Source organism: Carassius carassius, chromosome 4, assembly GCF_963082965.1.
Source record: "Carassius carassius chromosome 4, fCarCar2.1, whole genome shotgun sequence".
Taxonomy (NCBI): domain Eukaryota; kingdom Metazoa; phylum Chordata; class Actinopteri; order Cypriniformes; family Cyprinidae; genus Carassius; species Carassius carassius.
The window spans coordinates 18,622,107-18,646,255 of NC_081758.1; the positions used below are offsets into that span (position 1 = coordinate 18,622,107).

Here is a 24,149-nt window from a genome sequence, read left to right on the forward strand (position 1 = left end):
CTGTCTGTTTGTAAATTAGGTCAGGAATACTAACTAATCTTTACAGTGTTTTATGTTGTTATGTTTCCATTGACAGAAACCCTCTTTTGAGATATTACAGTAAAGTGCCTTTTGGGAACATCTACCTCGTCTGCACAATGTTTAGTAGACTGAACTAATGTAATTAAATTTGCCAATCCTTAATCAAACCAAATATATTTAAAATGTGTAAAATAAATATTTATTTTACACATAAATATATACACATATAAAATAATGAAAAATAAAGTCTAGGGCAAATGGATTAAAACTGAAAATGCTTCTGCAGATCTAAGTCAGTCAGATCAACATGATATATTTGGTGTAGTTGCTGTAGTTACTGTTGTTTCTGTTCCTCTTCCTGTTCTTTACCCAGTTTACCTACCACATTAATATGCAAGAGGAAACTCAATAACATTGTTTATAGATTTATTTATTCCTTTTGTAGTTCCCCCAGCCATACACTGCCTAGATAGCTATTAACACAGAAATAATTTCTCTCTCTCTCTCTCTCTCTCTGTCTCTTCACCAGGTGCCAACTACACAAACAAAACTGCACTCTGAAACCTAAGAGGGTCTTCCTGGTAGATCTGTGTGCTGGAGCTGGAAGAACTTAAGGAATTGTGAACACGGTGGGTATAGCATAATGTCATGCTTTATAGACATACAAGTAAATGATCCTGATGCTTAAAGCATTTCCATTGACTCATATAGCTGACTGGCCAAATGTAAGGAACTGTATGGTGTTAATGTATGGTGAATCAGAGAATCTGGTAAAACTTGTCACATTTTACAAGATAATTGTCTGTTGTGCTTACGTTTTGCACCTCTCAATTTCTACGACTAAAAAAAAAAATGCTTGAAAGATAGATTCATTATTACTCTTAATGAAAAGCACAATAAAAATAAAACACTACAATGAGAAACTAGCTTATATAACGTTTATTAACAATAACAAATAAGACGAGGCATGGCATACACCATATGCTGTATTATATATTTACTAATAAATTAGAGAAGGTTTAGCAAAAACTGTGGAATTAAATGAATAAAAATAAGAAAAGTCTCTGTAGTGTAACGACAGTGTAAAAAATAAACTAAACTGGCTGTCTGTGACAGTGCCAAGAAAAACAACATGTTCACTTTCTCTGGTTTAAGAAGCAGTCTATTAGTTTACATTTACATTTACTTTACATTTTGCTTGAAAAACAAGTCCTCTGTCTGCCATTGTTTCCTCAGTATCCGCGTCATTTTTGTGGACGTGGCGTATTTTTGTCACACTGAATAACAATAACTTGTATTTGCATTATTGTTAGGATAAGGTTTAGGGTTTAGATAGGTGTAGACGTTAATAAAACACAATTTAATTGGTAGAAAATGACATTTATTGTTAACTTCTGGATGTAGATGTATCCATTTTAGCCACAAACCACTGAAAGCACCTCTCTCACCTCACTCTGTTCACATGATCAGTGAAATCTGAATCTTGCTGCGACTCTGCAGCATAGAGCGGAGAAGATGCTTTCAGTTTACAATTGTAGCATCCATTGTCCAACTGAACTAAATGTTTTTTATTTGTAGAAAAAAAAGCAAAACGACAGTGGAGGGCGGTGCCACGGTGATCGAGTAATGTATTCTGTGTGGGGCCGAACACTGGGTAATACTGGTAACACTGACTACCGCAGCAAGCCTACTAGCATGTGGTATTATATAGCTGGTGGAACCGAAGCTGTATTGATCTAGATATTGAAATTACCAATAAAAATGCAATTCAAGATTACAGTGTCTTGTGAGCCAGAAGGTGGATCTCACGGAAGCTGATACCACTGGGTCCAGTTACAGTCTGTCAGGCAGATTAGCAGGTTTTATTAATTCATTAACTGATTTCATGTTTTACTTCTACCACTGGTTTGTCTGTCAGTGACTCAAGTGGTGCTTAAGGTTAATTCTAAGGAAATAGCTTCACAGAACAACGAAATATCAGCATGAAGAAATTCAAATGACTGCTTTAAGATGGGGAACTGAAAAAACAGCAATATGATAGTTTCTATTCCTTTATTAACCCTTAAACGTGAATTCAATGATTATTTCTGAACATTTACAAGGTGGTCTTTGGCATGGAGAGTTTTGGTGATAGCAGCCAAGATTTTTCTTAATTATCATCTCTTGATTCCTCAGTTAGATGCGTGATTTATTCATATTTAGCATGTGTTAAAGTACTTATCTCCAGTGATAAAGAAACTCATTTAAATATATGGTGAGAAGATTGGGCTATGAGAGGGCACTAATCTATGCAAATTTATGAATCAAAGTGCTAGGAGAAATTATGTTTTATGTAGGAGAATTTTTTTTTATGTTTTCATATAACAATATCTTTGTTTCCACTTATTTAATTATCTTTACAATGTTTCAGCTTGATTTTCTTTATTGCTAATAAAACTCAAAGTTATTGAAAATATTTAATAATCAACTGCAGATTTTCCCTTCGAATATAGCAAAATAAACTTCAGTTTTACATTTGTTCAAATATTTTACAGCATTTATTGCATCAGGCTAGAACTATTGAATCTAAATCCTTGTTACGGGTTCTTGTTTCAGTCTAATTATAGGCGACATTTAAGTACTAAGTAATATTAATTAACTACATGTAGGCTACTGTATGGTTAGGGTTAGGAAGAGGGTTTGGTTTAGGTTTAGTTGTAGCCAATGTAATCATGCACAAGTTATTGTTATCACTAGCCTATAATTAGCCTACATGTAGCTTATGTCTAACATGTAAGGACACAAAAATAAAGTGTTAACATAACTATATCTATATAGTAAAACAACAACAAATAACATATATATATATATATATATATATATATATATATATATATATATATATATATATATATATATATATATATATATATATATATATAGTAAAATGTTCCGTTTAAATAAATTAAAATTATTTAAAAGATCATTAAAAGTCACAAAACTAAAAGTATCACTGTGAACAGGCACACGTTGACACTATACACAGTGTGATTTGACTTTATCAGGTAGGAGATAAAAACGCATTAGTGTCGCGCTTCTTTCAGTAAAACACTGGAATGATGTAAGCCCGTCCCCCTTTCAAGAGTAAACCCGATTATTTGCCCTGCGTAGAGAGAGAGAGAGAGAGAGAGAGAGGCGCGGAGCTCAACATCATCAGTCGCAATAACGGCTTAATCATTCCTCACCGTGGACGACCGACACCAACCTCAGCATCTGACACGCTTTTTTAATAGACACGAGATAAGAAACACGCGTTAAGAAAACGACAATTTATTTTGTTTCTGGTGCTGGTGATTTTTGGTGGATTTTAAGGGTGAAGCGGTGAAGTCCACCCGGCGGCTCAACACCTTCCGTCACACCGCAGGTCAAACTTCACCGGACACACTTCAGACGCACCATGAAGTAAGTCACACTGGTACAGTGACCGGACAGTTCGTTGATACATTATGTGACAATGTATGTAAACAATAATTCGATGAGTTTTTATACTAACCCAATAAGGGAGAGAGTTGCTGTAGCTCCGTTAAGAAAGTTGACATGACAGCTCACGTCATTTCTGTGACTATTGACAGGAGAAGCACTAACTTGTGTTTCTTTGCGTCTAAAGATTTTGTTAAAGAGAAAACAGGCGCGTGCTTTTGTTTGGGTCTTTTAAAGTGTTTTATCAGCTCGCAGAATCAGCCGACTCTCTTAACAGCGCTCGTGAATGTACAGTTACTGCCGTGACTATGGTACAAGAGCTGGCCGGTGATGTGTGGAGGTCTGAGGGTCATCAAATGCAGTGATAAATATTATGAATAAATTTAGAGAGAACAGTTATTTAGAGGGTCAATTGTTAGCAATGTACAATTTCATCCTTGAATTAAATTGTTTTTATCTAGACAAAGAAGTGATTTATTTATGTTTTTATATTAGTTTTTTCAGTATTTTTCAGTACATTTTTTAGTATATTAGTTATTGTAAGAAGCTGTTATAATTTAATTACATTTTGAAGTGATTAGTTAAGCTGGTAGTTGCAAAAATATGAGAATTTGCATACTTTTATAAGTAAAGGTGAAGACAGATGCAGATGTAAATGAAATAATGTGATTTTTTAATTAGAAGGAGAATTACTTTTTGGCACTTTTTTATGTATTAACAAATTTTTTTCTAGCATTCCTTTACTTAAGCATGAAAGAATATGATAGGTAACGCGTCATAGTTTTGATTTTATCAGTTTAAGTAGCACTGCAAATTTTCTGACGGGTACAATTTCTCACTGCAAAAGGGCGTCATGTATTGTATTTCTGTCACTTCTTCCTCAAGTGCACTCTCTTTCAGCCTATTCTGTCGGACAGTCAAACACAATCAATGAAGCTCCTGTATGTGTGTGTATGTACATGTGTGTAAGTGTCTGACCTGTTGTTCTCTTGGGATTTAGTGTTTGCTTAATCTGCCCAAGAGGAAAATGAACACACTCTCATGTGAACATATGATTACACTCAATAGCCGTGCACATATACGCACAGACACGCACACACAAACACGAGCGGTCCTCTTCAGACCTGTCGTCTCTAGGAAATCACCAGGGATTTGGCTTCTGTCGATTCACAAAACCAGCAGTGACAACATGGCCTTACACTTCTCTCAGAGAGGGATCAGCTCTCCACGTGTCACTCTGATTGGCTGAGATACTTGAGCCGATTGTCAGGGGCATTTACAGGCAGTCTGTGTGCCCCTCCGAAGCACAAGTTTACACTGGGTTGTACTGTCTTCAAGGTTATTTGTCGAAAGAAAATGATAGGTGAATTACATTTCTTTAGCTGTCAGTCAAAGAAAGCATGTGCAGTGTAATGAATGATTATTCATCTTCAAGCAAAGGCATGCATTATGCCGAAAATTATGTAGTAATTAATTTGAAGTAATAGGTATTCATCTAAATTTGTTCTAATTTACCCCCCACCAAATAAATCATTATACATGTTTAAACCAAACATTTAACCATCTCCCAGTAAGTTTCATGAGCTTACGGAGAAAGAAAAAAAAATCAGTATTTTCTTTGTAACTCTTCAGCAATATCAGCCCCATTTTATAACACATCACAGATCATTTTCTCATATCGTTTTCTCCAAACTCTCTCAGCTTCATTTACTAGTTTTAAAAATTAGTTTAATAAAGCAAATAAGTCATTTTTACCCTCAAAGAGGTTATGATGTTTGGCATTAGATGAGCGTACTCAGCGCACACGAGTCTGTCCTGGTTTTTGCATAATGAACTTAACTTTGCTTCTGTCTCTATTTTGTAACTAGCAGTGACGCTTGGCAACTTTCTTTCTCGCTGTAAAGTGGAAGGTGGTGTTTGGAGTTGATTCGCCAGAGTGCTGCTCAATCACAGAGGAATAGTCCTGCCTTTGATGTTTAATTATGTTGTGAAAAGAATATTTCTGCATAAAATTGAATTTTTCAGCTGAGCCTTCTCTGTTCTAAAGATCTGCTGTGGGTTGACGTAGTATGTACCGGACACACAGTAATTATTATGTATGCTGTAGAAGTCTGCTTGTATGTAGCCGGAAATAGTTCTAAGAGTTTTGTATATGAATTTGCTTGTTCTAAGAAAAATTATATTTTACTGTGTATTTGTACACGAGCAGATGATAGAAAGCTGGTAGAGGCTGCTACAAGGAGGCTGCGATGACAGACAAGTCAGTGTGCGTGCGTACGCCGAATGAATGTGCGCAACATATCACACAGCGAACACCAGATAAGTAAATCAGTCAGATGAGTAAAGGTGACTCCTGTCTCATGTAACTCCTCTTCAGCTTTGGGTGGTCCAGCAGGGAGCCTCTTCTGTCCTTGCTCTCCTTAAATATCCTTAAAGCACTTCCACTTTGGTCAGTATCCTAGGAAAATAGAGCACATTTTAAGCTAGACAAGAATCCACAGAACAGTTAAAACAGTTTAGGTAAAGGTTTATCCCTACATTCAAGAACTTATTTTATAGGCTTGCATATTTGATGCAGTCCAGCATTCCTTATATAAAGTGTTTATGTGGGTTTTGTCCTTTTTTTATTTTAATATTATTTTTTATTTTTTGTGGATGTTGCACTTATGTTAGAGTTGGTGATTTAAAATATGCAGTTTAAGAACCTGATCAGAGATTTCACACTTTCCAATTTTAATGCGAAATAAATAAATAAATACATCCGGTCAAGTTTCTAAGTCTCGATGGCATCCAACTTTTCTTGAACCATCTGGATATGCGTTTGCTGACTCCGTGCTTAAACACTGGAGACGGAGGGTGCATTTCATGATAAAGCACAGTGGCACAGTGTGTGCATCTCACTTCATAGCAGAGGGACCCATGGCACACTGGTGGACGAGGGCCAAAAATGCGACGAAAAGAAAATCGTACAAAAAAATATATATAATAAAATAAAAAATGGGAGACAAGTCAAGAGGGTAGGGGAGGGGAAAAATGTTGAAATATTTTCCAGCAAATGTAATTTATCTTTGTCAGTGGGGCAGCATAGCCCAGTCATTCTGTAAGGTTCTCCAGTGAGAGGGGGGACAGAGGGGCCTCTATGCCCCAGCTTCACATAACATTCATAACCCAGACGTCTCTGTCGCCGGAGCTGTCCGTAGCACAGTGCCGTTTGGCAAGGCATGTATTTTTAGCAATTTCTGAACTCACAATGGACTCGAAGGTCGTCTTGACACATTCAAAGTGTTGCAACGCTGTGATTTTTTATCATCACACACTGTTTCACATGTTATTTTTTAGCTTGTTCGGTACTAAACACAGGCTACTTCATCTGACAACTTCCAGACATGATTCAAATACGCTTGAACATAAAACTATGGAAGGAAATAAGAGTTTCTTTTCATTAGTGTGAGGCTGAGGTGTTTCATTCAGCCGAGCTTGCAAAGACAGCCTCTCAGGTGCTCGCAAGAGCAGATCTCACGAGCGGTGTCCTGCCAAGCTCCACACGTGTGTCTTTCTGCAGTCATCTGTGCCGTTCTCAACAGCGGCCTGTCAGCATCGGAGGCTGAAACTTTGGAAAAAGCATGCCGCGCTGGACACTCGAGATTCGAGGAAGAGAAAGAAAAAGAAAAGTCGTTAAAACAGAAGAGGAGATGTGTCTGCGAGCCTGGCATTGTGACACATATTGCCTTTATGTTTGTGGTGGCGTTTGCACAGGGTCCTTCAGCAGGCTGTCACCCACCACCAAAACAACCAATAAAACAAGCCAGTTTCAGCCATTGGCTGTTTGTTCCATCTTAATTCAATTTTATTCTACTTTAAATGCTTGGTGCAATTAATTTTAGACTGTATAAAATAATACATTAGGATTGTATATGTATATAGTATATATATATATATAGTATTAAGTTGTTTTGGAAAACTGAAAACTCATCTCTTCCATGAGCACTTATCTTAAAAATAAATAATTTTTTTATGTGTTCATTTTATCTTCCAGCTTGTACTTTTCTGGACAAGGTTTGAAATTGTTTATTGCTGGTACTTCTCGTGTTATTGTCCCCTTATGATAAATCACTTGTTGTATTCGTCACTTGTAATTTGTTTTGAATCAAAGCATCTGCTAAAATAATAAAAGTACTTTTTTATGTTTTCATAGATAACAAAATAGTTTAAATCTTGCACAGTAAATATCATGTATATTTAGAATTTTATGTCTTTATATTATCTTAATATTTTATATATTTTTATTGTTAGATAGAAAATTACCAAAAAAAAAGAAAGAAAATACATATAAAATCTATTTGTTTCTTTTCTCTTTTTAACAATGGAACAAGAGAAGTCTAAGAGCTAAGATTTTTCCTCATAGTTCTTAAAGTATTTTTTCCTTTCTCCACAGTACACTGTTTACTTTGATGTATGACTTTTCTTCCAGTAGTTACTCCGGAGTACAGCCAATGATGTCATTAATTTTATTGCAGATGCTCCATCTGGAAAAGGAGAGAATGAAAGAGAGAGAGGGAGATATAAAGTGTGAGTGAGTGAGAGCTAGAGAGAGAAGAAGGAAAGGAAATGTGCGGCACCTACTTGTATACATAATTAATAAGAGCAGCACTTCATTTGAAACTTCAGGGTTTGCTGGCCAGTGTAGGACAGGCCATGGAGTGCTCTCTGCTTTGTATGGTGAAGTGCGGAGATGGCTCCTTTCACCTGCAGCTGCTCTGTTACAGCCCCTATGGAAAAACAAATAACCTTGAGTGTGTGTGTGTGTGTGTGTGTGTGTGTGTGTGTGTGTGTGTGTGTGTGTGTGTGTGTGTGTGTGTGTGTGTGTGTGTGTGTGTGTGTGTGTGTGTGTGTGTGTGTGCATGCCCGTGTTCAACCCTGACAATGGCGGGAGCTCCTGTGACAAGAGTCCATGCGATGCAGGCGTGTCATTAAACTGCTCGCTGGCCCATGGCCCACACTTCCTAAATGTTGCCTTCCCACCAGAAATAGCTCAGCCATGAGATTGACTTTTTTTTTTCTGCCTGTGTGTGCATATGTGTGCCAGGGACTACGATTGTGAGCCTGCAGTATTGTTCAGGTTAAAATTGGTCACTGTCTTATTTTTGGATCAGAGTGGCTCACAGGTTATAAATAGATGAGGAAAGGAAGGGAGATACCTGCCAAGACTCTGGCGGGCTCTGCTGTCCCCCCACCACCCAATATTCACATTGTATTCTCTTAATATCATGCTTTTCCCTATACAGACTTTGATATGTGTGGTTTTAACAGGAACTTATTAAATGGAAAACAGTCATATGACTATAAGTTAGGCTTGCGACAGAGCTTGGTTTATGGTCTTCATGGTTGGCAAAGAGAAGGTAGTGTGGAAGAGAAGAGAGAAAAAATACTGCGTAGGCATGGAGTGTAATCTAATAGAGCGATGTCCACGTCATGGAATATTTTTAGAAGTGAAGTGCTAATTTTATTTCTTCATTACAAAAGTTGAGCTGTTTATGAACATTAAAGTATTTCCCCACCTCCTGTAGAAGTACCACATACAATGTAATGTAATTGTAAAAAAAATTGCCAGGAACCTAAAAAAGTGTTTTATGTGAATGATTATATGACTCAATCAACCTAAGTACACTAGATTGCACCAAGTCAAATTTAAGCGTTAAATAGGTCCTTAAGATAACATGCATTAAGATCAATTATCCTGAGGATTTTTATAGTGTACTGTTTTACTTTTAGTGTGTGTAAAATTTCAAGTTGCTTTGCTTAGCAAATAGGTTTTTAAGTTCATTTTAAAGTGTCTACTGTACCATTCAAAAGACAGTAACATTTATTGTAATTACTTTTAGTCAGCAATGGTGCTTTAAGTTGATCAAAAGTGACAGTAAAGACATTTACAATGTTACAAAATGTTTCTGAAAATTCTGCTTTGCCATCACAGGAATAAATTACATTTTAAAATACATTAGAACACTTTTTTAAATTTGTAATAATATTTCACAGTAGTTTTGTTTTTACTGTATTTTGATCAAATGATTGCAGCGCTCCTGAGTGTAAGAGACTCCTTCAGAAACATTTAAAAATCTCACTGAGCCCAAACTTATGAACCCTACTGTATATTTGATTAAAACAAACCTAAGTGTAAAGAGCTCTGCACTTAGCACACTACGACGTCCCCAGCCCTGTTGCTAAGTGTTAAGATTGTGAATTAATGATGTGGCATGATTGAATTTGACTCTGCAAACATTCCTGCTAGCTCGCCCTAGTTTCCTGCTGGTGTCTCTCTAGAGGGGTTGTGTTTTGGACCTCTGGACTCTGCGTTAGCACCTGTAGACCGCAGAGGGGCCTGAACATAGGCCTGACACCTTAGTTAGATTAGAACAACATTAAACCGTAGAGTCTGAACTTTGAGTGCTGTTGAGGGAAAGAGTTTGGCAGCAGGATTTTCCAAGTGGAAAAGTGTTGTTTTACTTATATGTGTATAGGCTACGGTGTATGCATTATATCTCTAAAATATATGCTCAATCATTTACACTCATTTCTTTTCTTTTTTTTAACTGCAGTTGTTTTTTTTTTCAACAAAATTGGATTGGTCCCACCAGAGTAGAGGACACACAATGGACATAATTTCATTACATTGACATGGTTGCTTTTATCCTCAGGTTATTGTTTCCCGGGTCAGATTAAAAACGCCGCTCTCTGCAGGCCTGTTATGTAGGAGGTGTAATCTTATTAGATTCATCATCATCTTTCGCGAGAAAGAGGAACTGCTCTTGTCAAGCTTCAGCGCACAGGTGAAGAAACCTCATGTTAATAAAGTGTTTTCACCAAGGCGAGCACAGACCTTTTTTTTATTTTCCACGTTCTACTAGGCAGTCCGTCACTGACCCACTTCTGAGATGGTCGAGAAAACAAGGAAGAGCCAAGCACAATTCATGGAGAATCTTTTTTTTTTTTTTTTTTTTCTTCGGGAAGTTGATTTGAATATTTTTTCCCGCTTCCCCTCCCTTCCTTCCTTATCCTAAACGCAGCTGACTTTTTTTTTCTCCAAGCTCCCCTCCAGCGGAATCGGAACCGATAGGGACTGGGAATGCTGGTGTGGATTAGTTTCCGATGCTTGGCTAGACCCCTCAGTTAATTACAAGTGTAATGAGTTGTTTATTTGGGATAATGCGCAGCAGGAATGTCTGCCTCACACCGGAGCTGCGAGCAGACCCAGGGAGAGTCAAGGATAGGATAGGAGGATGGAGGAAAGAGGAGACAGGAGAAAGACAGTCTCAACCATCGGCGCCAGAACGAGGAAAGGAAGGCTCAGCAGAGGAGGGGGTGGGCATTCTCATCCCGTCTCAGGGTCAAACGGCCATAGGACTTTTCTCAGGGGTGGGGGGAATAGAAATCTGCAAAATAACATACAGCGAAGAAAAAGAAAAACAACGTACGAGGGAGGAAAAGGGCCGATGTGTGCCCAGCAGTACAGAAGGGAGTGGAAAAGTCCATGGGTGCAAACACAAAGGGGGGGGGGGGGGGGAGGAGGAGGCGAGTTGTGCTATCATAAGCCGAGGGGGACAGCTGGGGTTATGTGAACGCTGCAGCTGGATCGGGAGCCGAGGGAGATCACCGGGCCGATCCCTGTGCTGCTTAGTGGCTGGAACCTTGAGAAAAAGCTTCCCTCCCTTCGCAACCTTCTGCAGGCTGCACTTTCCCAAACCCCCCTCCTAAAAACGAGATGGTGTAGATAAGCCTCTGGAAAACACACACACACACACAGACCTGATTCATACAACACCGGCTGTAAGCACTTGCTTTCGCTTGTTTTCTTTTCCGCTCTTATCGAGTCGGATCGAGAAGCGGTCATTATTTAGCTAGAGTGAGCGATTACCATCAGAATAACAGCAATTAAAAGGGTGATTATTTTTTATATAAATGCCTGAAGAAAAAAAAACAACACGCAATATGTATCTCGCAATTTTCTATTCTTCCACTGAGCAGAGATTTGACTAGCATTTTTTTCTCCTTCATTCGAGATGACTGAAAAGTGTGAAGCCGTTTAATCCAGTGTGCGGCATCGGAAAACTTTCGCTGTCACTGCTTTCTGATCACATATGAAAAAAACAGCTGCAAGACGCAAGAAACGCAGTAAAGGAAGCTATGCAAATGCGTGCAACCCTGACACGCTACTGAACAACAAGGTAAAGCCTGAGAAAATAAATAAATAAATAGTGAAATACACGCGCACACATCACACACACTACACATGGATACTCCTGTATGGAGGATTTGAAAGAAGAATGAAATAAAAGGTACAAGTTGTGGAACCTTTTTTGCACATACGGGAGAGATTGAGATTAACTGGAGTGATGCATGGCAGGACATCTTGAATGTCACTACAAGGCTGTAACTCAAAAAAGCAAATAATTACCCTTAAAAGGAAACTTTGCATATATATAGATTAGAGTAAAATAAATATCTTCGCTATAAATAGCTGAAAGGACAAAGTGGGAGGAGTTTGGTACTGCGTAATCCAGAGGCTTGGTACAAAGTCAGGCTAGTCAGCATGTGTGTGCGTACCACCAGTAAAAGTCTAGGTAATATTTACACTCACTTTTCTTCCGTTCTTTTTTCCTTCTCAAGGGTTAACCAGCAGCACTTTATCTGATCACACTAGCTCCGCGCTCTAAACCTCTCGTCCATGTTTGAGGTTTTTCTTAGAAAGTCTGGTCCGTTTTGATTCACCACAGCTGCGCTGACTCTTTAATCAAATGCTATCTTTCATTGCTTTCCCCCGTCTACCCTTCTCTCTCCCTCCCCTCCCCTCCCTCATCCCTTAACGCATCTTAATTGGTTGCTTTCAGTGACAAATTATGAGTTCGAGCTTTGATGAGGTTGGGCCGAGCCGGTACTGAAGTAACTCGCGCCAGCCCCTGGTGGTTCCTCTTACCACTACAAACGGGGGGTGGGGGGTATGCGTCGGCATGCTGAAACCTTAATGAGAGACTGGGCCTGAGGCTGCCTTGTCCCGCTTCTCCAAGCTGAGAGGACATGAAAATGGGGTTGCAGGTATCTTACAAGAGACCAGAATTTTGAGAAATAGTTATTATTTGTTTTTTAATTTAATTATATTTATATATAGTGTGTACATTCATATGTATTTCTTATATATATATATATATATATATATATATATATATATATATATATATATATATATATATATTCCTTTCATATACATTATTGATCAATATTATGAATTATTTAATTATTTGCAATATAAAACTTGGCCTGGGGTTACCTTTTCCTCAAGGTTCAAGTTGTGAGGACATAATTTTGTGAATTTTCATACATAAGTGTTATATATATATATATATATATATATATATATATATATATATATATTATAGTTATTTGTATTATTATTTTATTTTTATTGTGATGCTTTTATTAGCATGCTGAGAGTGTGCTATATTTCACAGTTACACAATTTGCACTGTAAAAACCTCTTAAAATAATCTAAAATTAATTTCCTTTAGAGCCCTGTTGCTACATTCATCCACATTCAGATGGGCGTCCTATGATGTTGTCACGTCTAGAGCTGTTTTTAAGCATCCCTCCATGAGCATTGGATTTTTCTTAGATGACATATCAAGTTGAAAATAGCTCTACTTTTAAAAACGTGTCTCAAAACCCCAGTGTGCGTCAAGCTGTTTTTGAACACATCTTATGTAAAGGAAATGTGTCTGATGGAGGTTCGGTGCACCCAGAAACCAGCCTAATTACACAAGCTTTCTTAAGCCGACTAGTCGTTCATGCAATCCTTCAAACTAGCCGATTTACTCGACATCCCTCGTCCTGCATAAAAGGAAGTGAGGCCAAGAAATAGAAGGAGTTAGTCAAGAAGGAACCGTTAGAGAGGAGGAACGAGAGCTAGGCGTTACCCAGTCATTTTGGCACTAATGTTTAGACAAACGCTAACTCCAACAATCACAGTTTAATGATCCGCAATGTCAACAGCGTAGAAATTCTTCCAACAATCAAGCAGATTGACTTGCGCTTAAACCTAACTGTGACATCACTCAAAAATCAAGGTGGGGGAGGGCTGAATACTGGCATAACATTTTGCAGCAGGAGATTTGAGATAGTGTCTGGGCTCACATAATCTTCATCTCCTCTTCTGTCCTCTCTTCCTCCCGATCTGGGTTACTCGGTTTCCTCACAGAGCTTTGGGACCGATGAGAGAGAGAGAGAGAAATGTGGGGGGAAAAAAAGACTCAGGTCAACATTTTGAGGGACATCCTTCCTGAATGGGTTTCAGCTTCAAATGGTGTTCTGCAGGGCAAAGGTCAATGCCAGAATTACGGATGCATGACATACACCTGTAATTTGTCCCCAGAAAGTATTTTGGTACATACTACTATTATTAAAGTGCTTCATTAAATTCAGTACGTGCTATTATACTAAATAAATATTCAATAAAATATGAAGTTTGTTGTAGCTACGGTCTTCGAGATTGAAGATAATCTTTTATTACTGGAAATTAATATAGAGATAAATAGAGAGCTCAATATATAGAGAGATAAACATATGACTTAAAGTTGTAGAAAATGGTGACAGTGATTTGAAACTGGATTCAAACCAAATAATGCTGCTTGCAGTCTAAACTCACAAACCTGACAAGACTTTTAGCTGTTTTGACAAAGAGAGGTGAACTTTGGGGAAGTCATAGAATCAGGCGTGTTATTTTATGGTACATGTAGAACCATTTAAGTAATTAGCTGTTGATTTCTGTAAAGGCATAAAGAAGGTACTGCAGCAGAGTCCTGAAAGAGCACACTGTTTAATGTAAATGCACAAGAAAATGACACTTGAGATGACAAATTTGATGATATTGCAATTTCATTCAGACCTTTAACCATTTTTATGCTTGTTTATGAGTACAGTGAAAATGAAAGAAACATCTGCTGGGCGACTGTTTCACCATCATTACTGAAACATAACTCATAAAAAAAACTTTCACGCAATCACTGCCGATTGATCGGAGATGTTGCTCAACTTCCCTTTTCCACCTTACCCCCTTTCTCCCCCTTCAACCAGCATCTTGTAAAGCCACTGCAAGAAGGAACCAAAAAACACACACACACAGACACAAAAAAAAACCTTAAATCATTGCAGTGAGATCCTGTACATGAATTTTAAAAAATCCAAAGAAAGAGAGCGACCGATGATAAAGTGGCAAAGGAAGTATCTTGGCCCTTGCTCTTGCCTGGTGAGCCACGTTAGCCTCTGGGCTTAACTGAAGCCAGGAGGGAGCGTTTAATAATTGCTGTCAGAAGATCAAATTTAATTCTCTTTTCACAGGACCGCTGTAGGGTAGAGTGAAACAAATTGTCATCGAAGATTTCCAAATGAACAGTGCTTTTAATTAGTCTGATTAGAATGATGTGGTACAGAGGGAGAAGAGGGGATAAAAAAAGTGTGATGAAATAATCAGAGGATAATCCGAGCATGCTGTCTGGTGTTGTGGGGAGGACACATGTCTTTGTCTTCTCTCCAAACTATCAGCCCAAACAACATGACTAAGGTCGCTCAACATTGTCATTCTCCGTCAGTGATATTTTTGGGTGAAGATATCAGGCCCTGTCTGTTGACAGTGACAAGTTTAGTTTTTTCCCATCTCTTTTCCCATTATTTAGTTTTCTGTGGTTTTAATAAACACCTAATTCTGTTTCCAGATTTGACTCCAGAAGTGTACAACTGAGTAGTGGTTGCTGTGTCTGTGCTAGTTTTCCAAATCTGATAAACTGTGCAATGCTTCACAGCAGTAAAACATTTTTTTCATTACGGTTTTAGCATAAACATGTCTGTTCATACACAATTCAGCTTTGAATGAAAGTGAAAACTGCTTTCTATAAATGATGTGACTTATTTACATTTTCAGAATTTTAAAAGTGTTTTCAGGTGAACCTGAGCTAACCGACTTCTTGTCTATCATGCGATACAATGTGAGAGCCACTGTGAGTTTAGTCACTGTCATTATAGTAACAGATGTATAGACGATTAAAAAAGGGGTTGACCACAGTTATTAATTCCTACATTATTCAGTCCATTTCTGAAAGTTGATGTATGAGCAGAACAATATGAAAGTCAAATCTGTTAGTAAATATGATTGTTTTTCTCAAACAGTGAAGGTGTGAAAGTAGTCATAGTCATTATTAATTAAAATAAATGTCTGTCATGCAAACAATCTTTCTCTTTCTGTTATATGAATTTTTTTTAACATGCTAACGTAGTTGGACGTAATTTCAGTTCTCCTTTCTTTCTTTAACTCTGTTCCACTATACTAAGAACTCACCCAGAAGTCAGAGAGATTCTTTGAGGTAATGTCTTCAGCATATAATGACCAATGAAACAATCCAAAACAACCCACGCAATCTCCATTTCGTGTCCACTGCAGGGCCATCGCCCTGTTGACTAAGACCCAGCCACTGTTAGAGCTGTCATTTTTGCCTTACTTCTTTACTAACAGCTGGCCAGCCAGAACAGGACAGTGATTAGTCAGTACACCGTTCACTCAGTATGTGTCTGTCAGCTGAGCAGCTGGCTTCAACACGCTTCTTTCAGTTAGAGTTGACACAGTATGTTGTGCCATGCTTTCTTTGGGCAAGTAACCAATCGCTAATTGAAAGACAGCTCTCACCTTTCCCGGTTCTGGCTTTAGTGGGTTGCACTTCTCTGTTTACTGACTTCATGAAGGATGCAACTGCTGTTCACACCCTTTCATTGTATTTTCCACTGTTGCGCTATGTCAGGTGCCACCATATGAAAGACCAACACTACCGAGCTTATTCATCAGACCTTGCACCGAATCTCCATATTTCCCTTTAACGAAGTGTTCAGAAAGCAATTCATCAAATTAGTAGGAGACAAAAACATACTATTCATGACACAAAAGGAAAATAATATGCAGGTGACATACATTATCAGCTGAGATTCTGGAGTATGCAACAAAGTGGACACTACCAGCCGCCAATGGGAGTAATGTGTCAAATTGGAATTGTTTTAATTGTACTAATTGAATATAATTTAATTATATATAAATTATTTTTATTATATTTTTTATTTAATTTAATTACAAAAATACTAGAAAATTGTGTGCTGTTTGGCTTTAGTAAGTTCTTCCACGTGCTTATACTGTATTTGTTTAAACAATTCCTGAGTAAATTATTTTTGCAAATTTAGGACTTTACGGTCAAAATTCAGTGCCAACATAGTAGATGCATGACTTACATCCATACATACGGAATGTATTTCAGTGGTTAAAAATGCTTCATTAAATTCAGTAATTATTATTATATCAAATAGGGCCTATCCATATGTGATTTTTGATGTAGCTAAAGAGATTCTTATATTAAATTGAAATGGATAAACTATCGAGAGTTCAACAATGATCAAGTTTAAATTGTTTAGGTGATTTGACCAAATAATGCTGCTTGCAGTGTGATTTGACCAAATAATGCTGCTTGCAGTGTAAACTCTCAAACCTGAAAAGAGCATTTCATATTTTAGTCATACAAGATTCTGTGCCAAGATTCATAGATGTTTTGACAAAGAGAGGTGAACTTTGGGGAAGTCATAGCGGCAGGCGTGTTATTTTAAGAACATACATGTAGAACTATTTAAGTAATTAGCTGTTGATTCCTGTAGAGACAGAGGGAAGGTAATGCAGCAGAGTCCTGAAAGAGCGCCCTGTATCACATAAATAAATCCCTCCACCCAGTGCCTTAATCTAGCAAAGAACCTGAAAAGACCTATTCACTAATCACTGTTAAAACAGAAAAGCAGTTCATCTATAATGCTACACTTTTGCTAATAAAACTTCACTTTTTAGAAAATGTCTCTCTTCATCTTTGCTCTTTTTCCGTCTGGGTTGAAATGAGTTTAAGAAGAAACAAATGGTTAAAAAGTAATATGGTCTGTGAAATCAGTTTTTACTATCTCAGAGTGAGGTTGTTTTGTGTGATGAAATCTAATGCTGTGGATGCCATGATTTTTTGACCAAATCTGCTGTGAGTATGTTGGTAAAGCTTTGTCACTGAAGTTGTGGCCTTAAGTGCTTAAAAAGTAAAAACCACAAGACCTTTTTGTCAGATCTTGCGTCAGTAAAGGCCGTTTGTTTACAGTCAGCTGTGGCTCAAGCCCTCAACTCTTTTTCTCTCTATTCTTCTCTTCTTTTTTCTTCTCTTCTGGCCTGGAGAAGGAAGCGCAGGAGTTTTGGTTCCCATTTTGTGTATGCTGGAACAGTTTAGGAAAGGAAGCACCTTTACACCTTTGATTGTCTGTGGCTGCTGATGTCATATCCTTCCACCATTCTGTGTGTATGCGTGTATGTTTCCTGTCTCTATCCAGTCATACAGTGGGGGTATAGATGACCATGGAGGAACCCAGATAGACACAATGCTCTTTTACTGAAATGAGACTGTGTGTCTTACAGTAGCTTTTAATGTGTTCTGATTGCATTCAAAATACATTCGGTGGAAATTATGGGGACTTCAAATCAAATATGTTGCATAACTGCTTTTCTGCACTAAACATCCAAATATTAGGGTCAAATGTAAACTGGTTACGCAATAAACCATATGATTTGAATCGTATGAGGAGGCAACATAAGATTTTGGTAAAACTTTAGAATAGGGAATACTTTTTCACTATTAACTACTGTATGACTTTACCCTCAATAAATTCCTAATTTCCTGCTTATTAATAGTTAGTAAGGTAGTTGTTAAGTTTAGGTAAGGTAGTTGTTAAGTTTAGGTATTGGGTGGTTTTTTCCTTGTTTAACTGAAGAAAGTTCTGGCACATCCAACTATTAATTTCATCAATGCATTGGCAGAGGGAGTCAATGGGGCTGTAGTCATTTGGAGATAAGGCTAAGTAAATCTGGGTATCATCAGCATAGCTGTGATAGACAATTTGGTTCTTTCTCATTATTTGACTTAGTGGGAGGATATACAGGCTAAACAAAAGTGGTGCAAGAATTGACCCTTGTGGGACTCCGCATGTCATGGACATCCATGTAGAATAAGGTCATGTAGAATAAGCCATTAATATGTGATTTATTCGTACTAATAAATGGCTAATATTCTAGTAATATGCATGCTAATAAGCTAAATAAAGTGTTTTAAAAAATTCGTCCAAAGAAGAATTAAATTTTTATATTTACTAGAAATAATTATCATATAGTTAAACAATTCCTTTAAATGTTTTATTTTTGGCACAAAAGTACTGTATTACATAAAGAAAACTATATTTATTTTTGAATTGATTTATTTGTCATTTATTTTGTTTATTTATTTTTACATATGATGCATCAAATATAAACTTTTAATAGGTCAGTGGGCAATCCTTACATTTGAGACTTATTTATCATGGTAGCTGAGAAAACTGCATATTGTATGCCAAGCATTTTTACTGGCACTCATTTCGATCTGCATTGCCAGGGTCCCTCCCACACTGATCCTGATCTCAGGTTCAGGTCACCCATCCTGTGTCTTTTCCACAGCTATGATTTATGGGTACTCATCAGCTTTGTCCCTCAGGCAGACACTGCCACACTTAAGAAGCACTGCCCATAATGACTCTATACAGACAATAGACCGTAAACTCTCTCGCCATGGGCTACCTGCCCTTTGTCAAGCAAACACCAAACAGCCGCACCTCCATAAATATGTGTGTTAAAGAAAAAACCTTGGGTGTAAATAACAGTATGTATTTAGTTTCGAGGATTACAACACAAAAAGTTTAAAAGTGTGCCATTGTATTTTGTAATTGCTCGGAAGACATATTAAAATCATTTTGTTGGCCTCTTCAATGAAACTGGAGTTTATTTCAAAAGAGTGAGGGTTTATTTAATGTATCATGCACCTCCTAAAAGGTTTACTTTTTGGCCTGTAATATGTTATTTCAAATCTTCGCGACCACATTTCCCCATGAGGATAGAGGATACTGCCCTTCTTTTTCAAACACACGCTAGTACCAAAATGTCTTGCAGATGTGCTGCAAAGAAAAGAAAAGAGGGAAAGTGGAAACGAGAGAGTTTACGAAGGGTGGCAACATTGTGCTGAGGTCAATTTCCCAAAAGATCAGCTCCTGTCTGATTGTAATAATAACGTACAGATGACTTTAATGTGGTGGGAGTCAAACACCACTCCACTGTTCCGCACAGATCGCACCAGATCCCAATAAAAGTGAAACCTGCCAGAGTTGTATATCGCATCAAAACAAATGTTTCATTATCAGATATAGTCTCTGTATATTTTTTTTTTACAAATATAATTCATGGTATTTGCATCTTAATCATTTTTCATTCTCAACACGAGACCCCTTAGAGAAATATAAAATTGCTTTGTTTCTTTGTTCCTCTAACAAAATTATATCGCTGAGCACGGAGAAGAAGTCATATTCACTTTATTAGGACTTTGACAATACAATCGTGTGCAAAATATCTATATTTTTCTTTTCCAGTGGAACACTATAGGGACCAAACCGACCCAGAATTGTGCCTGTTTATGAACGTACTCATTGTCCTCACAGTTCCATTTCTTAAAGGGAGAGAGAGACAGAGCGGAAGAGAGAAAAACACACAGCACCTCATTACATCCCAGTGCCAGCACGCCAACCTCTCTCTCCTTTCCCCCCACGATTTCTCCTCATTCCCTCACCACACTTGTGCTCTGTGGCAGAGGAAGAGAAGCATGGTTAACAGATGGAAGGGAGGGTGGAAGGCAGTTTCTCCTCCTTTTCCTCAAGAGAGACCTGCTCACATCTCTCTCGTTCTCCTTTGGTTTTCTCTTTTCACTTAGATTTGTCCTTTGTACTCTTGCTTTGAGCCCAATATATCAAATGAGAAAGGTTATGGGTTAACTTGTCTTATCTTTGCCTCTCTGTCCTGTAGCATCCCTCCGTGACCCTTCGGCCCTTTGGTGGTAACCCCCCTTTCCAGGCTTTCTTCTGTCTGTCACACTAAGCCAAGCTTGTCCCGAGGTTCACATTAGAAGGAGGGATCTTTCTAGCCCTTGTTTCTCTCTCTCTCTCTCTCTCTCTCTCTCTCTCTCTCTCTCTCTCTCTCTCTTTCTCACCCTCCCCATATGCTTTGGCTATGGATTAGTGAATTGGCTTATCATGGCAGAGAAAGCCTGTTAGTAGTCCCTCTCCGCCTCACTCTTTCTCTCGATCTGGCATAACTGCACATACTAAACACTAAAACCCTCTCTTACACATCTGATCTTAAACGCAGATATAGTCTTTGTTCCCATGTTTTCGGCAGGGGTCAGTCACACTTGTGCATCAACAAATTATTTAGTCGGATATTGCATAAGAGTGCTTGTGGGCCGGCGACTGGAAGGTTTTAAATTTAAAGCACTTCTGGCTGCTGATCAACCACAGCTTGTCCGCGTTGTAGTTCAGCTTTACTGGTGTAAATTGGATTGTGCTCATGTGTGGTAATCTGAAAGCAGATGAGTTTGAGCATGTGAAGGAAGGGATGATGGAAAGAGACAGATGGGGGAGGTGGCGGGGCCAGGGTATACAGGGTGAACAGAGAGTGAGAGATTGTACTGAGGTTGAATTGGGATGTTCCAGTGCTTACAGGTGGAGGAAGGTTACCTGGTGCCTCAAATCACCCCATACGCTTTATAGTGCCACTAAAAAATTTGAATGCTTAAGTCACACATAAAAATGAATGGATATCTGTGAGGTCATTGCATAAATAAAAAACAAAAAAGTTAGTGCAGGTTTCCTTTTCATGTCTGCAGGTTTAATATTCTGTTATCTAATGCAATAACATTCAAACTTTCATCCATTTCAGTTTTTGGTGCCACTGTAAACAAGAGTCAGTGTCCAGGTGAAGCCCATTAAAAGGCATTTAAAATTACATAAGGTGCAGCAGGTCGGCGTTGAGACTCTGGCGTGGTTGAATCAGTGATTACAGACCTGTCATTATCAATGAGGAAGCTATTCTTTGAGTTGCAGCCATAGACCCTGTTTTGATTGAGTTAACTACTTAATCAGCTTTCAAATGTGAGCAGCGAAACCTCCGTGATGCCACGTCTGCTGGCTGCACGATGGGTAAATATTTACACAGGCGTCCAGTCGTTATCACCAGCTTGTAGTTGAGTTGTTTTGCTCCTTGTTTTATGTCTTTCACAGTAGTCCTCTAAACAATCATCAAGCCACTTCAGATTTCGCCACTTACACATTAAGACGTGCTGGCTAACAGTCCAGCTCATGTTGAAGTACAGAGAGCTGTTGTTTGTATGCTAATAGACTGTAATCTTATTCTCAGTTATTATTAGAGACTGTGTGATGAAAATACATTATTTCAATATCAGCGAAGAAACTATGTATTTCACAACTCTGTTTCAACAACACCCAAAGAATTCAACAAATCTGTGCAGAATTTGGGAAATTAGCCACACTGTATGAAATGAACATGGATCTGAGCCAATGAAAGTAGAGTTTGCTTGTGGTTTTTAAGTCTCTGGAACACTTTAAAACTCCTCCTCCACCCATAAACACTTGATTATTAATAAATAAAAGCAGCATGGCAGCCAGATAGACGTGAGAAGCGCAGCGTATCCTTTAGGTGTATCTACATCAATGTTCTTCGCTCGCTCTGGCAGGTGAAATCTGGTTCAGAAAGAAGAAAAAGAGCTGGAGAATAAAGAGAAAGCAATGGAGGGCTTTTAACGTGACACCACTGACAGCTTTACTGCATTACAGCGAGCTTAAATAATGGGACGCTCATTTGCATAACGAGGGATGTTATCACCTCTACTGTCAGAATAAAACACAACAACACTTCTGCCGCTCCTCCCAGAGATGAATCGGATTGGCCTACTTTACGGCACCAAAGAGGTGCGCACATGCACACAAACACCGGCACACGCACACGTGTGTTCTGTGATCGCAAGCTCTCGCGCTGTGTGGATCTGAGCTGTGAGCACTTTATAGAAAGCCTGGGTTAGCTTCTCAGGTGAGGGCAGCCTTTCAAAAGCAGAAAGAGCTCAGAAGGAAGGCCTGATAAAGGCCCTGCACACCTTTTTCCCTGAGAGACGGAGAACCGAGCAAAGCCGTGACGTGATAACGGGACCATATTCTAGAGCAGGTTTGACAAAGGCTAAGTCAGTATGGCCTATGTTTCCATTCAGGATCTATTTCAGATCTTATGGATAGTAAAGTCTCATCTTTTGGCGCACCGTAGATCAGCCAGTTTGTTGAGTTCACACACATTTTCAGCTAAAAGGGAAATTCCAATGTGTTCGTTCAGAGCGCTAGTGTCAATTCTGTGCAATGTTACACCAGCGTTGTTTTGGAAAGTGGCGCAGCTTGTCGTTCAGGCGACAGTAAACGGTACACTGCAAATGATTAGAGCTGTTAAGTTAGTGGCAGTTCCAAAACACTGTCAAATTCTCTGTGACTGTAGAGAGAGCATGACAGTGCTGTCTACCCTCATAGTCGCAGCTGAAGTGCGAGAATCTGATTTGCATGATATTGATGGCAGAAAACAGCGCTGCCTCGGATCGTCTGCAGATTCTTTTGTCTTTATTTGCTGTCCCATGTGGCTCAGACTCTGCCTCTCCCTGTTTTTTTAACGCTGCGGTTTTGCCATTTTTCATCTGACTTAATTCCTTTCTCTCTCTGCCTTTCGCAGGTACAGCTACTGGAATCTTTGAATTGAGCGGAGGAAGTCGAGAGAAAAAAGCCGGGTTTGAAGAAAACGCAAGCAAAAACAGAGGGACAAAAGAATAAAGTACATTGGAGAAAGAGAGACACGAAAAGACGGGGACAATGGGGAGGAAAAAGATTCAGATCACACGGATTATGGATGAGCGCAACAGACAGGTGAGTCACTCTGACCAGGAGGAGCCAAAAACCACCTCTAGACAGCTTCCTTCACAGAGGTTTAATGGGTTATTTCAAACTAAAATAGACCAAGTAGGTGGTGTGCGCACGCTAATTGTTGACGTCCTCACATGCCGCCACCTCTCGCTTGTGGCTGTGGAAGATTACCAGGGGCAGAGTGGGTGGAGAACACAAACACCAAGAGATGGCAATGTTGGAATGATGCCACATGCTTCAGGGCTTTAGGTGGCGTCAACAAAGAGGTAGAAGATGGCCCTCGAGGGGCCTTCCTGCCTTAGCTAGTAGTTTTCCTCTTCAACTTGGCTCTCAGATCTCTGAGATCCTGTTCATCATTTGTAGCTTTAGTTGCGTTCATAATAATATAAAGTGTAATTCAATGAAAGAATCTTTTTATTAATCATCCCTGCTGAAAATAACTGCTTAAACCAGGTTTTAGCTGTTTTAAGCTAGTCTTGCAGGTCTCTTAATCTTCCTAAGCTTGCTAACCAGCAGACAAGTGCCCAAAACCAGGCAATATATGAACTACAGCAAACCAGCTTTGCCTACTTTAGGCATTAAAATCTTCAAATCTTCAAACAATTAGAAAACATTTGTATCTCCATTTCTCTGGCCGTGAAACAGAATCGAGTTAGGAACACATCAAAACAGGAAGATATTATGCATAACAGACACTGTAGTTGTATTGATTGTATAGGTGCCAGTTACATAGATGGTTGTTCTAC

General features: G+C 38.6%; 1 protein-coding gene across 4 annotated transcripts in view; it reads left to right on the plus strand.

The window, feature by feature from the left end:
* Positions 1–24,149, plus strand: part of LOC132138945 (myocyte-specific enhancer factor 2C-like) — a 67,022-nt gene that overhangs the window by 6,307 nt on the left and 36,566 nt on the right. For 2 of the 4 annotated variants that reach the window (XM_059547716.1, XM_059547718.1), the window contains exons 1-2: positions 3,176–3,462; positions 23,216–23,406. In XM_059547716.1, coding sequence (XP_059403699.1) covers positions 23,353–23,406 — 54 coding nt within the window. In that variant the 5' untranslated portion in view covers positions 3,176–3,462; positions 23,216–23,352. Of the gene's footprint in view, positions 1–550; positions 651–3,172; positions 3,463–23,215; positions 23,407–24,149 lie in introns of those variants that run through there. The other 2 variants (XM_059547717.1, XM_059547719.1) reach the window with 2 other exon arrangements.